The sequence below is a fragment of the Saccopteryx leptura genome, chromosome 6 (genome assembly GCF_036850995.1).
Source record: "Saccopteryx leptura isolate mSacLep1 chromosome 6, mSacLep1_pri_phased_curated, whole genome shotgun sequence".
Classification (NCBI taxonomy): domain Eukaryota; kingdom Metazoa; phylum Chordata; class Mammalia; order Chiroptera; family Emballonuridae; genus Saccopteryx; species Saccopteryx leptura.
Window position 1 is genome coordinate 69,881,549 of NC_089508.1, and position 15,505 is coordinate 69,897,053.

Genomic DNA, 15,505 nt, shown 5'->3' on the forward strand with positions numbered 1-15,505 from the left:
GTTCATTGTAGTGCACTATTTTGTGAGTACTTTTGCACTCCATCATCCTTTGCTACAGTTAATCTCCATCCTCTCCCCCCCTTTCTTTTTGTTGTTGTCCCAGTTTAAATTTGGTTTCATTGTGTTCTTCTTGGAACTTTTACTTGTGGCTTTTTTTTGTTGTTGTTCTTTGTATCTGATTGGAGAACCCCCTTTAGTAATTCCTGGAGTGGGGGTTTTCTGATGATAAATTTCCTCATCTTTTCTGTATCTGTGAATGTTTTTATTTCTCCTTTATATTTGAAGGATAGCTTTGATGGGTATAGTATTCATGGCTAAAAGTTCCTCTCTTTCAGGACTTTAAATATTGGGGTCCACTCTCTTCTTGCTTGTGGTGTTTCTGTTGAGAAATCTGATGATAATTTAATGGGCCTTCCTTTATTTGTTGTATTCTTTCTTTCCCTGGCTGTCTTGAGAATTTTTTCTTTGCCGTTGGTGTGTGCCAATTTCATTATGATGTGCCTTGGAGTAGGTTTGTTGGGGTTAAGAAAACTTGGAGTTCTGTTTGCTTCTTGAATTTGAAGCTTTAGTTCTTTCCACAGGCTTGGGAAGTTCTCATCTATTATTTGTTTGATTATGTTCTCCATTCCATTTTCTCTCTCTTCTCCCTCCGATATACCTATTATTCTTATGTTATTTTTTTTGATGGAGTTAGATAATTCCTGTAGGGCTATCTCATTTTTAAAAATTTTTGAGTCTCTTTCTTCTTCTCTCTGTTGTGCCTCAAGTTGCTTGTCTTCTATTTCACTAATCCTATCTTCTATCTAGTCTGTTCTATTAGTTAAGCTTGTTACCTCATTTTTCAGCTTGTGAATTGATTTTTTCATCTCTGTTTGATTTGTTTTTATAGTTTCAATTTCCTTGGAAATATATTCTTTGTGTTCATTGAGTTGTTTTCTGATCTCCCTAAATTGCCTTTCTGTGTTTTCTTGTATATCTCTGAGTATTTTTAAGATTTCTATTTTAAATTCTCTGTCATTTAACTCCAAGGTTTCCATTATATTAAATCTTTTCTCCATAGATTTTCCCTCATCTATCTGTGTTACCTCTCTTTTTTTGTATCCATGACATTCAATTTTCTCTTCCTTAATGGCATCTGAGGGTGGTTTTGTTGATAGTATTAATGAGATTTAATAAAGAATAAAAAGTTAAAAAAATAAAAAATTGAAAAGAGTTTTTTTTTTTTAAAAAATTAGTAATTAAATAAAGAAAAATAAAATGAAATAAAAATTAAAAAGAAATTATTCCCCCTCTCCTTTTTCCCTCTTCTCTCCTCTCCCCTCTTTCTTGAGAAAATCTTGTGGTGAACTGTGAATTATATTGTACTAAATAGAACAAACAATGCCTGTAATGGAGGGCTTGAATTGGGGAGAAGTAATAAAGAGGCAAAAAAAAAAGGGGGGGTGTGGACCCACAAAAAGCACTAAGGAAAAAGTCAAGAATAAAATGATTTGCTTTTAGGTGTTTGTTGACTGAGAGTTATGATGAGAGGAATAAGAAGGAAACAGGAAAATGGGGGTACAAATGAAAAAATTACTATTGTATTTAGTGGAACAAGAACTAGATAAAATGGAGAGCCAGGGATGGGAGCACTGCTAGTGAGTTAAAAAGGTGAAGTAAAAACCTCCCAACATGCCACAAACATAAGTTTCAGTCCTAGATAAGATAATTTGTTCGTTATTGAGGTTTGAATGAGAGGAGACGTAAAGGAGAAAGGAAGAAACTAATATAGAGGGAGAAAAGAGAGAGAGAGAGAGAGAAAAAAAAGAAGATACCACTAAAAGAAGAAAAAAGAAAGAAGAGGAGAGAGAGAGTGAGAGAGTTAAGGGTTTTGGAGTGCAACCCTCATAGAGAGAAAGGAAGCAGAAAGAAAAAAATAATGGGAGATGTAACACTTATGGGTAGTGTAGTTCAAGGAGAGGAGAGAGTAAGACTGGCAGAGAGTTAAACGACCAAATTGGAGGAGGAAAAAAAAATCAAGAATGAAGATAAGAGAAACGAATGAACAAGTATAATAAAATGGGATAGGTTATAAAGTCTGTGGATTATTCTTGATTTTGAGAGGTTATCTTCTTGCTTTTTCTTTTCTCTCCCTCTTCCTGGTCAGTGACTCTGTACCCCGGTTCTGCCCCTTTGGCACGCTCAGGTAGAGGTTTGCAGTTGATAAGTCTCTATGGCGATGTCATGTATTGTGCTTCAGTCTTGTTGGCAGTCGAGGCTCATTAGGATTTATAGGCTCCGACAGTGAGAGAGTCCGTGTTCCTGGAACCTCTCTCCTAGTCTTTCCTTTCTCAATTAGTAGCCTGATAATCCAGCTATGGGGTTGCTGCTGCCTCTGCCTGGATAGTAAGAGGCTCAAAGAGCTGGCAACTCCCCACTCTATTCTCACTCAGCACAGGGCTCTGGGTAATACTCAGTCAGTCAGAGCTGCTAGCATAATCAGGCGTGGTTTCCACGCACTCAAAAACCTCTGGCTCTGCCACTCTGTCCGGTAACACGGGCAGGTGCCCACTCCCAGGGCACTTGGAGAAAACTCTCGCTTCACTATCTGTGCACGCAGACCAGGATATCAGGCCAGCTGCCTCACCCTCTGAGTGAAACCCCCACCCGCATGGAAAATTTCCAGCGTTGGAATTGGCTCTTGCTCCCTCCCTGTGCGCCACTTTTTCAGGGCACTGGGGCAGCCCGGAGATTCCGCTTTTGCCCACACAAAGGCCTCTGACTCTGCCCCTCTGTGGGATAACACGGGCACCCACTCCCAGGGCTTTCGAAGGAATCTCTCACCCACTATTTGTGCACGCTGACCAGGAGATCGGGGAAAATGGCTGCCCTACTTGCCTTTCTTTGTCTGGGTTTGGCGCGAGTATTAGCTTGTATTGCCTGGGTTGCCACAGGCACAGTTTTTCCTCGGCTTGGATCTCTGTGCCACAACCTGGTTCGGCCGTTTGTGTCGCGGCCTGGATCTATTCACCCCATTTGCCCACCTTAGTGTCTATATTGTCAGTTTCCAGTGAAAGCAGCCCTATTTAGGTTAGTGAGGAAGGTGGAGCATTTCTTACTCCCTATTTCCTTCGGGGTTTGATTATATATTTAGCCAATTTTTCGCTCGACCATACCTTCGGATGTATTGCAAAACATCTGGAGGCTCCAAGGATAGGTTTTTCTGTTTCTGGTTGAAGATCTTGTTGAGTTTTGGGGGAGATTTGTCGGTATTGCTTCCTACCGTGCCATTACTCTGACGTCATCTTTATATATATTACTTTTAATTCTGTTTTTCTTATGGCAATGTCTATCAATATCCTAATATGAACAGTGATGAAATTATTATATTCTTCTTTTCCTCACATTTTTCTATTTTTTACTACTGCTTCTTGATCTTAAATATATATATATAGCTTTCTATTAGTTGATTTAAATGTTTAAATGATATTTCCTGAGTTTCAAATGTTAAAATGAGGAAATCAGAATCATTTCCCATTTTTAAACTATGTTTTCTACATATCCAAAGTATATAATATATATAGGCTCTAGTAAAAATATATTTATAATCATTCATATGAAAAATAATATAATACTTAATAAATAATAATACAATAATAAACTCTGCTTCATGTATGCACAACTGTAGACTTACTTTTGCTTAACCCAGTATATTTTGTTGTAACATGCTAATCTCTATTTTCCTTTTAAGATTTTTTTATTTTTATTTTATTTTTATTTTTTTATTTTTCTGAAGTTAGAAATGAGGAGGCATTCAGACAGACTCCCGCATACGCCCGACCGGGATCCACCCAGTATGCCCACCAGGGGGCAATGCTCTCTCTGCCCATCTGGGTCGTTGCTCTGTTGCAACCAGGGCCATTCTAGCGCCTGAGGCAGAGGCCATGGAGCCATCCTCAGTGCCCGGGCCAACTTTGCTGCAATGGATCCTTGGCTGCGGGAGGGGAAGAGAGAGACAGAGAGGAAGGAGAGGGGGAGGGGTGGAGAAGCAGATGGGCACCTCTCCTGTGTGTCCTGGCCGGGAATCGAACCTGGGACTCCTGCACACCAGGCCAATGCTCTACCACTGAACCAACTGGCCAGGGCCTCTATTTTCCTTTTAGACTTAATCTTTCAGTTAAAGAGATTTAGTGTTGACCACTAACTTGTCCTTTTCTCATGGTTAATTTAGTTATCTCTTATTTGGCTGAAGCTTATCCTCCAGTTTCAAGAAGGGTTAAGAAATATCTGTTCAGAACTATCTCTTCAGTTTATAGTTGAGTAACAGTGTGATTGGCTATTATCTCTTTGAGTCACAGTTTCTTACCTGGAGGGTCTCAGGGAAATCTAAGGTCAGTGTGTATTTTACTACTGACTAGTGAGTTGATCATTTTTTCTTCTAATATATTTTGTTCAAAATTTATTACATGTACAAAACAATCTGTGATTAAATAAGTCTCTATGATTCTGTGATAAACACATTTAACTGTGTGTCTTTTATATGGGTCTTCCCATATACTTGAATATAATACAAAGTTTTATTCTGCAGTCTCCTAGAAAAAGTGTTTATCAAAGTAATTTCCCATCAACTGTTTTTGCAAAGATATTATCACAGTACTAGTGCTTTGAGTAACAAACATTTACAACTACATTTTGTGCTTTTCAGAAATCAATGAATTAATAAGAATCTTGTTTATAATCAAACTATCTTTCACTATTTTGTTCTGTTCTTTATTGAACTTTATTTCTTCTTTTTTTTTTTTACTCAACAAATATTTAAGTGTACAATGAGCTATCGTTAACAATAACTACAATGTTGTACAGCAGATATCCAGAAGGTTTTCATCTTATACGACTGAAGACTATACCCATTGAACAACAATTCCCCATTTCCCCATCCTCAGACTCTGGAAACCACCATTCCAGTTTCTGTTACGAGTTTAGATGCATCAGGTACAGGGAATCAGGCAGTATTCATTCTTTTGTGATTGGCTCACTTCACTTAGGGTAGTGGTTTTAAGGTTCATTAATGTTGAGCATAAAGACTGGAAATTCTATTTTTTTTGACTAAATAATATTTCATTGTATGTATATTCCACAAATTCTTTTAAAAAATTTTTATTGAATTTATTGCAGGTGACACTGGTTAATAAAATTATATAGGTTTCAAGTGTACAGTTCTATAATACATCGTCTGTATATGGTACTGTGTATTCACCATTTTAAGTTGAGTTGCCTTCTATCACTATTTAACCTCTCTTTTTCCTCTTCCATCTCTCCCATCCCCTTTGCATCTTGTAACACCAGGCTGTTTCTGTGTCTCTGAGTTTTTCTTAATCCCTTCACCTTTTTCATCCAACCTCCCAAACCTCCTCTCCTCTGATAGCTGTCAGGCTGTTCTCTGTATTTATGAGTCTGTTTTTATTTTGTTTGTTGGTTTATTTTGTTCATTAGATTCCACATTTATGTGAAATCATATGGTATTTGCCTTTTTATGACTGGCTTATTTCACTTAGCATAATGCTTTCCAGGTCCATTCATGCTGAAGCAAAAGATAAGATATCCTTATTTTTCATGGCCAAGTAGTGTTCCATTGCATAAATGTACAACAATTGGGCTGTTTTAGTTTTTTTTGGTGTGTGTATTTTTCTGAAGTTGGAAACGGGGAGGCAGTCAGACAGACTCCCCTCCCGCATACGCCCGACTGGGATCCACCCGGCATGCCCACCAGGGGGCGATGCTCTGCCCATCTGGGGCGTTGCTCTGTTGCAACCACAGCCATTCTAGCACCTGAGGCAGAGGCCACAGAGCCATCCTCAGCGCCCGGGGCCAACTTTGCTCCAGTGGAGCCTTGGCTGTGGGAGGGGAAGAGAGAGACAGAGAGGAAGGAGAGGGGGAGGAGTGGAGAAGCAGATGGGCGCTTCTCCTGTATGCCCTGGCTGGGACTCCTGCACGCCAGGCCAGCACTCTACCACTGAGCCAACCAGCCAGGGCCCAATTGGGCTGTTTTTAGATCTTGGAATAACACTGCAATGAACATAGGGTTGCATATATTCTTTCAAACTAGTATTTTGGATTTCTTTGAATATATTCCAAGAAGTAGAATTGTTGGATAATAAGGCAGTTTAATTTTTAATTCATTGAAAAAAATTCATAATGCTTTCCACAGTGGCTGGAACAATCAGCATTTGCACAAACAGTGCACAAGGGTTCCCTTTTCTTCACATCCTCACCAATGCTTTTTTTGATGTTTTGATGATAGACATTCTGATAAATGTGAGGTGATAATCTCATTTTGGTTTTAATGTGAATTTCTCTGATGGTTAGTGATATTGAGCATCTTTTCATATGTCTATTGTCCACCTGTATGTCTTCTTGGGAAAAGTGTCTATTCAGATCATTTGCTCATTTTTAAATTGGATTGATTCCTTTTTTTTGGTGCCGAGTTGTATAAATTCTTTATAAATTTTGGATATTAACCCTTTAATCAGAGGTATCATTGGCAAATATGTTCCCTCATTCAGTGGGTTGTCTTTTCATTTTGTTGATAGTTTTCTTTGCTGTGAAAAAAGCTTTTTAATTTGATGTAGTCCCATTTGTTTATTTTTTATGTTTCCCTTGCTCGAGGAGATATATCAGAAAAAATATTGCTACAAAACATGTCTGAAATTTTACAGCCTATGTTTTCTTCTAAGTTTTTTATGGTTTTGAGTCTAATATTTAATTCTTGAATGCATTTTGCATTTATCCTTGTGTATGGTATAATAAAATGGTCTAATTTAATTATTTTGCATGTGTCTGTCCAATTTTGCCAACATCATTTGTTGAATAGACTATCTTTACCTCACTATATATTTTTTCCTCATTTGTCAAATATTGACCACAAAGACATGGGTTTATTTCTGGGCTCTCTATTCTGTTCCATTGATCTATATGTCTGTTTTTATGCCAGTATCAACCTGTTTTGAATACCATGGCCTTGTGGTATAATTTGATATCAGGTAGTGTGATTCCTCAGTGTTGCTCTCCTTTTTCAAGACACTTTGTTTATTCAAGGTTTTTTGTGGTTACACACAAATTTTTGGAATATATGTTCTAGTTCTGTGAAATATGCCACTGGTACTTGGATAGGAATTGTGCTGTATCTATAGATTGCTTTGCTTAGTATGGACATTTTAATAATATTAATTCTTTCTATCCAGAAACATGATAAATGCTTCTATTTATTTGTATCTTCTTCAGTTTCTTTCTTCAATGTTGTAATTTTTAAGTATAGATCTTTTACATCCTTGGTTAAATTCATTTCTAGACATTTTAATTTATTTTTTAATGCAATTGTGAATGGGATTATTTCTTAGTTTCCCTTTCTGATAGTTTATATTAGTGTATAAAAATGCAACTGATTTCTGATTATTTATTTTGTATCCTTCTACTTTACTGAATTTATTTATCAGTTCTAGTAGTTTTTTGGTGAAATCTTTAGGGTTCTCTACAGACAGTGTTATGTCATCTTCAAATAATGACAATTTTGCTCCCTTTTTCCAATTTGGATACCTTTTATTTCTTCTTGTCTGATTATTGTGGCTAAGACTTCCAGCATAGCATTGAATAAGAGTGGTGAAAATGGATATCCCTTTCTTGTTCCTAATCTTAAAGGAAACATTTTTAGATTTTGCCCATTGCATATGATATTGGCTGTGGGTTTGTCACACATGTCCTTTATTATGTTAAAGTTTGTTCTCTCTATTTCAAATTTGTTGAAAATTTTTATCATAAACTGGTGTTGGATGTTATCAAATGCTATTTCTGCATCTATTCATACAGTTCTGTGATTTTTATCCTTCAATCTGTTTACGCGGTGTGCAGTATTTTGTTTATTGATTTGTGGATAATATACCAACCTTGGATCCCTGAAATAAATACCACTAGATGATCATGGTATATAATCTTTTTAATGTATTGTTGAATCTGGTTTGCTAATATTTTGTTGAGAATTATAGTATCTATGTTAATCAGGGATATTGGCCTATAATTTTCTTTCCTTGTGATGTCTTTATCTAGTTTTGGAGTTTAGATAATGCTGGACTTGTAAAAGGTTGTGAATCTTCTCTTGAATTTATTGGAATAACTTGAAAAGAATAGGTGCTATTTCTTCTTTGAATGTTTGCTAAAACTCAACTGTAAAGACATTTGGTTTAGGATGTTCTTTGAGGGAGAGTTTTTTGAATAGTGCTTCTATTTCATTTGTTGTATTTGGTCTATTTAGATATTCTGATTCTTCCTGATTCAGTTTTTGAAAATTGTATGTTTCTAGGAATTTATCCATTTCATTCAGGTTGTCCAATGTTTTGGCATATAGTTGTTTATTATATCTTCTTACAATCCTTTTTATTTCAGTGGTGTCAGTTGTTACTTCTCTTCTGGTTTTATTTATTTGGGTTTTTTTCTCTCCCTCTCTTTTATGACTCAGGTTAAAGATTTGTCAATCTTGTTTATCTTTTCAAAGAGCCAGCTCTTGATTTCATTGATCTTTTGTAATTTTTTTTGATATTTTTTCTTTTATTTCTGCTCTGATCTTTAATATTTTTTCCCTTCCACTCACTTTGGGCTTTGTTTGTTTATTTTTTTTAATTTTTTTTAGTTCCTATAAGTGTAAAGTTAGATCGTTTATTTGAGCTTTTTGTTTGTTTGTTTGATTATTTCTTGATATTGTCCTATAATGCTATAAATTTCCCTCTTAGAACTGCTTTTGCTGTTTTGCATAGGTTTTGGGTTGTTGTGTTGTCATTTTCATTTGTTTCAAAGTATTTTTAAAATTTATTCCATGTTCTTGTTGTCAACCTATTCATTGTTTAGTAATATGTTATTTAGCCTCCATGTCTTTGTATGTTTTTCAGTTCTTTTTTTGTGATTGATTTCTAGTTTCATACCATTATGGTCATAGAAGATGCTTAATATGATTTTAATCTTATTAAATCTATTGAGACTTGTTTTGTGTCCTAACATGTAGGATACAATATTTCATGTACACTTGAAAAGAATGTATATTCTACTGCTTTGGGATAAAATGCTCTTATTATATCACTTAAATTCATCTCATCTAGGGTGTCATTTAAGGTCAGTTTCTTTGTTGATTTTCTGTCTGGAAGATCTTCCCATGGATGTGAATGGGGTGTTAAAACACTATACCATGACTGTATTACTGTCAATCTATCCCTTTATGTCTACCAAGATTTGTTTTATATATTTAGGTGCCCCAATGTGGGTGCAAAGTATTTACAAGTGTTATATCCTGTTGTTGGATTTGATCCCTTTATCATTATGTTGTGTTCTTTGTCTCTCATTATAGCCTTTGTTCTAAACTCTATTTTGTGAGATATAAATATTGCTACCCAAACTTTTTTTTTCATTTCTTTTTAATTTTATTTAGAAAATTAAATTTAACAGGGTGATATTGATCAATAAGAGTACATAGGTTTCAGGTAAATATTTCTATAGCATTTGAACTGTTGATTATGTTGTATACTCATCACCCAAAGTCAAATCATTTTCTGTCACTTTATATTTGTTCCTCTTTACACCCTCTCCTGAGCCCCTTCCTCCAGGTTTTCCTCCTCCTCCCCCTGTCCCTGGTTACCACTTCACTTTTATATATGTCCATGAGTCTCAGTTTTATATCCCAACTATGTGCGAAATCATATAGTTGGCTTTTTCTGATTTACTTACTTCACTCAATATAATGTTCTCAAGGTCTATTTCTATTTATATGAAATATCTTTTTTTATTCCTTTACTTTTAGTCTGTGTATACAGGGGGTCCTTGGGTTTAGGACACACTTCTGTTCCTATGACAGTGATGTAACCTGAATTTTGGTGTAAGTCAAAACACACCTAACCTAAGTAATTTACCTATCCTAATAGTTGTAAAATCATAATCTAGAACATAACAACAAACTAAGCCACAGAAAAAGGAAAAGGATAAAATATACTGTACTGTACACTGTACTGCATATTCTTCTGCCATGTGCAACCAAACTAGTTCATCCAAGTAGTCCGTAAGTATGATGCTAATGGCATAAGCCAAACCACGCACATCTCAATTTTTTAAAGTTTTTATGGGAGTGAGCATTGTAAACTCAAAATGGCATATGTCAAGACTGTTATAGCCAAAGACCTCCTGTATTTTATTCTGAGGTGGGTCTCCTATAGATAGCATGTATATGGGTCTTGTTTTCTTATCCATTCAGCTACCATGTGTATTTAATTTTTTTATTTATTTGTTTTAGAGAGGAAAGAGTGAGAGAATGAGAGAGAGAGAAAGAGAGGGAGAGAGGGGAGAAGGGGAGAAGGAGGAAGCATCAACTCCCATATGTGACTTGAACAGGCAAGCCTGGGGTTTTGAACCAGCAATCTCAGCTTTCCAGGTTGACACTTTATCCACTGAGCCACCAGAGATCTGGCTTACCCTCTGTCTTTTGATTGTAGTACTTAAACCATTTATGTTTAAAGTGATTATTGTTAGGTATGTATTTATTGTCATTTTATTCTTTATAACTATGATCTTTTGGTGATTTTTGTTGTTGTTGTTATTATTATTAAAGAGACCTTTTAACATTTTTTTAAAAACTGACTTGCTGGTAATGAACTCCTTTTAGTGTTTTTTTTTTCTTCTTTTTTTTTTTTTGTCTGGGAAGTTCTTATTTCTCCTTCAATTTTAAATGATAGCCTTGCTGGGTAATTTTTGTTGTAGGTCCTTGCTTTCCATTACTTTGAACGTTTCATGCCACTTCTTTGGGACTGCATATATTCTGTTGAAAAATCAGCTGACAGTCTTATGGAATTTCCTTTGTAGGTAACTGTCTTTCTCTTGCTACTTTTAATATTCTCTGTTTGTCTTTAACCTCTGCCATTTTATTTATGATGTGTCTTGGTGTGGGCCTTTTTAGATTCATATTATTTGCGACTCTCTGCACCTCCTGGATTTGTGTGTCATTTTCGATTACCATTTTAAGAAAGTTTTCAGTCACTATGTTTTTAAATAGGTCTTGATTCTTTGCTCACTTTCTTCTTTTTCTGGTACCACAATGATGCAGATGTTGGTATGTATCACGTTGTCCCAAAGATCCCTTAAATTAGCCTTATTTTTTAAAATTATTTTTCTTTTTTGGCCCTGGCTGGTTGGCTCAGTGGTAGAGCATCAGCCTGGCGTGCAGGGGACCTGGGTTCGATTCCCGGCCAGGGCACATAGGAGAAGCGCCCATTTGCTTCTCCACCACCACCCCCTCCTTCCTCTCTGTCTCTCTCTTCCCCTCCCACAGCCAAGGCTCCATTGGAGCAAGGATGGCCCGGGCACTGGGGATGGCTCCTTGGCCTCTGCCCCAGGCGCTAGAGTGGCTCTGGTCACGGCGGAGCGACGCCCCGGAGGGGCAGAGCATCGCCCCCTGGTGGGCAGAGCGTCACCCCTGGTGGGCGTGCCAGGTGGATCCCGGTCGGGCGCATGTGGGAGTCTGTCTGACTGTCTCTCCCCGTTTCCAGCTTCAGAAAAATACAAAAAAAAAAAAATTATTTTTCTTTTTTGCTGCTCTGAAATTTGGGTGTGTTCTGCTACCTTGTCTTCGAAATCACTGATTCAGTGATCTTCTTCATCTAAACTACTGTTTATTCTTTGTAGTATATTCTTCATTTCAGATATTGTATTATTCATTTTGACTGATTTTTTTTAATGGTTTTAATGCTCTTTTATGCTTATTATCTCTTTGTTCTTCTCATTAAGTTACTTGAGCATTCTTATAACCATTTTTTTAAAACTATATATATATATATCTGGTAAATTGTTTGCTTCCATTTCATTTAGCTCTTTTTATGGAGATTCATCCTGTTCTTTCATTTGAAGCATGTTTCTCAGTCTCCACATTTTGGTTGCTTCTTTGTGTTTGTTTCTTTGTCTTGGTAGATCTTCTATGACTCTCATTCTTGGTAGGGTGACCTTATGTAGTTGGTGTCCTGTGGGACCCAGTGACACAGTCTCCTTCATCATCTGAGCTAGGTGCTCTAGGAATGCCTTTTGTGTGGGTTCTGCTGATCCTCTTGTCATTATAGAGTTTTGACTGCTATTGACCCATTCATGCATGAGGTTGACCCTCTGGCTGGATGACTGTGAGGATCAACTCAACCACAGTGTACAAGCTGCTATGCAGGTGCTGACCACACAAAGTGGAATTTGCCTTAGCAGAGTATGGTATCTGCTGAGATATTTGGCTATGCCTCTTCTGAAGTGAACTGGATTCTTCTCAGATATTTTCTGAAGCAGCCTTCTGGGTGTGTTGGTTTGGACCCTTTTGGGATGGACTATGGTTCTAGTCTAGATGCTGCCTGTGACTGGCTCTGGGCAAATTGCATGGAGCTACAAAGCAATATACAGTTTCTGGATGCTTCTGTTGGGCCCAGATATGTGTGAGAAGGACCAAGCTAGGCAACAAGGCTGGCTATTAACAGCACAAGGCCTGGGGCAGGTCAGCAAAAGTCCCAAGACATGCTAGCATCTACCTCCACCTGACTCCACTTGCCTCTACCTGCTGGCTGCTTGTTAAACTTAATCACTGAAAGAGCCTCTGTCAGTACTCTAGTTGTAGAGGTAGGTTATCAATGTGTCATCAGATAGGTGTGAGTGGTGTTCACCAGATTGATACAAGTTCAATGTCTGTGCCAGTGCTGAGTCTGAGACCACTCAGTCAAAGTGCCAGGATATACCAAGTTGCTACCTGCTGGGTTCCCACATGCTTTTATGGTGGAGCAGGATCTCAGAAATTTGTCAGGGTATGTCCAGCAGAGTTTATAAGGCCTGAAAAGACCAAGATTGGGCCATGTGAAGGGAGGTCTCTACACCAGTCAGGTATATGAGGGAAAAATGGCTCCTGTGTGAGAGCCGCACAACTCAGTCTGTCCTAGATTCTGCTACAAGCCTGAGCTCATCAGGGCAGGGCATTGGGAGTCAGGAAGATGGTTCTATTAATAGTAGATTTCCTGGTGAGGAGTGCTGGTCAATGTTGGGGAAAGAATGAAGTTGTGCCCCTTGCTTTAGAGTCACATAACTGAGTCACTGAGTCTGCCTGGATCTTTACACTTTGGCCCAGGCAGCTGACTCCTCAGCAGGGTGTGAGCTCCACAACATGGGGTGACAGGGTGTCCAGAGGATGAGGCTATTATATTCTCACAGGCTGATGCCCTAAGGAGAGAAGTGCTCTACTCAAGAAAGATGGCATCTCTAGTGTGGACAAAGAACTCAGAACAGGGGTTCTGGTTGCTGTCCCTTCATTTATCTCCCCAAAGCCAAAAACTCTAGTCTCTACTCATGCGAGTCTAGTCCTTTCTGCCGTCCCTGCATTGGAGCTTAGTGTAAGTGGCTGTGAACAAGATTTTGTGCATTGGTCCCTTAAGAAGTGCCTGTGTTTCTAGCAGACTTCTCTCTCTCCCTGCAGACAGAATCATGCTGCTTTTCACAGCCAGATATCTTGTGGGTGTATGGGTGCCTCTTTCTGGCTCTTGTACTCTGGGCTGGGAAGCCCAGTGAGAGGTTGAGACCTCCAAGTTCCTCAGGAAGAACTGTTGCAGCTGAGATATTCTGGAATATCTACTGCTGCCTGTGGAAATGGGTCCATCCCTTTTTGTGTCTCCACCCTTCCTACCAGTCTCAATGTGGCATCTTCTCTAAATCCTTGGTTATAGACTTCTGCTGAGCTAGTCTTTGATTGGCTATTCAGGTTAATTGTTCTGTATTTTAGTTATAATTTGGTCTTGGGTGGAGGTGAGTGTAATTTTCACCTATTCCAACATCATCTTGGATCTTATACCACATATTCTTTATTCATTTGTCTGTCAATGGACATTTATGTCATTTCTATTTATTGGCTTTTGTAAGTAATGCTGCAATGAACCATGTGAGTGCAATATCTCTTCAAGATCTTAATTTTAATTCTATCATTATATTATGTAATATGTCAAGTGAGATCTGAAAATGTATTCTATAGTCAAACATAATATTTTTGCAACAGAAAATATTAATTCACACTAAGTAAGCTAAAGAAGTCTATAATTAGACACATCATTGCAGGTCAAATACTGCTGCTATAATGAGTTCAAATCAGGCCAGGTTTTGCTATTAAGTTTTGGGGGAAAAAACCAAACCTTTCAGTTTTCAGGGGTTCTTTGTAGTTTGGAGTTGCAATAATCATTTGAGAATCCTTACAGCCATTTTTTTCCCTATGTGCTTTTGGAAGGTTCACTGCTTGCTGTATGGCTCTGAAATGAGTATATAATACTTAACAGTAATGAGGAAACAGAAAACCATTGTAGTGCCAGATATTTAAGGATGAAAAATCATATAAACATTAAAAAATGCTTAGAATTTTTCTTTTAATTTTAAGATTATTATTGAAATGAGGTCTGTAATTCTTTGCGTTATTGTTCTCTTACAGAAAAAAAGGCCTGTAAATTTCTCAGTCTACCCCCAAGTAGATAACACATTTCAGTTCTTTGACGAGGGTCTTATGGAAGACATTAAACTGGGTGATCCAAAGGTACATGAATTCCTGCGGTTACTCGCTCTCTGCCACACCGTAATGTCAGAGGAAAACAGTGCAGGTAAGTGGGAAGTGTGTCTGAGTGGTGAGCCTTGGTTTTTAACCAGTATTTTTATTTAAATTGCTTGGAATTGGAAGAATTTTCTAATTAAAAAAATATAGCTTTGCATAAGGGGAGGTTTCCTTAGGTGGACTGTATACTTTGTGGTAAGGGACATTTCTAAGGTTATATCCTGGAAGCAAATGTCACTAGTCTGTCATTCAAAGTGAGCTGGCAAGAAGAGGAGCCCAAATGCCAGGAGTGCCAAGTGGAATTCTGCTGATTTTACCAATGATCCCTCAAGACCATTTTCACTTTCCTCTTTTGTTGAATCTGAGTTTGTAAGACTTTGCTTTTGTCTCAGCAATCATTTTCTTTTGCAGTGCTTTGAGCTCTGTATTTTCTTATTTCTTTATTGATCAAATCTACTTTTTGTCTTTCAGACATTTCTCAAATTTCTAGTTTAATAATAATATTCATTCTGCTTTTCTAGTATCATTTCAAATTTTTCTTAATGTGATATAATTAAATGCAAAAAACCACACAGACCATAAGTGTGTTGTTTCATGAGTTCTGACAATTATATATGCCCTTGTATCCACCACTCCAATCAAGGTACACATTTTTTTCATCACTCCAGAAAGGTTGCTCATTTTCCATTCCAGTATATACCACCAACCCTTCCCAACCGATAACTGCCCCTATTTCCATCATCAAAGTCAAGTTTTGACTGTTCTTGCATTTCATATAAATGGAATTATATAATATGCATATTGTGTCTGGCTTATTTCACACAATGTAATGTGTTTGTTATCCATATTGTTGTATCAATCAATAAATAGTTCATTCTATTTTTTATTGCTGCATAA

At 37.4% G+C, this 15,505-nt stretch overlaps 1 protein-coding gene across 2 annotated transcripts in view; it reads left to right on the forward strand.

Moving 5' to 3' along the window:
• The window catches only part of ATP8B4 (ATPase phospholipid transporting 8B4 (putative)), a 268,241-nt gene that overhangs the window by 175,815 nt on the left and 76,921 nt on the right, over nt 1-15,505 (forward strand). For both annotated transcript variants that reach the window (XM_066388296.1, XM_066388297.1), the window contains one exon: nt 14,492-14,657. In XM_066388296.1, the coding sequence (XP_066244393.1) occupies nt 14,492-14,657 (166 nt within the window). The remainder of the gene's footprint in view (nt 1-14,491; nt 14,658-15,505) is intronic.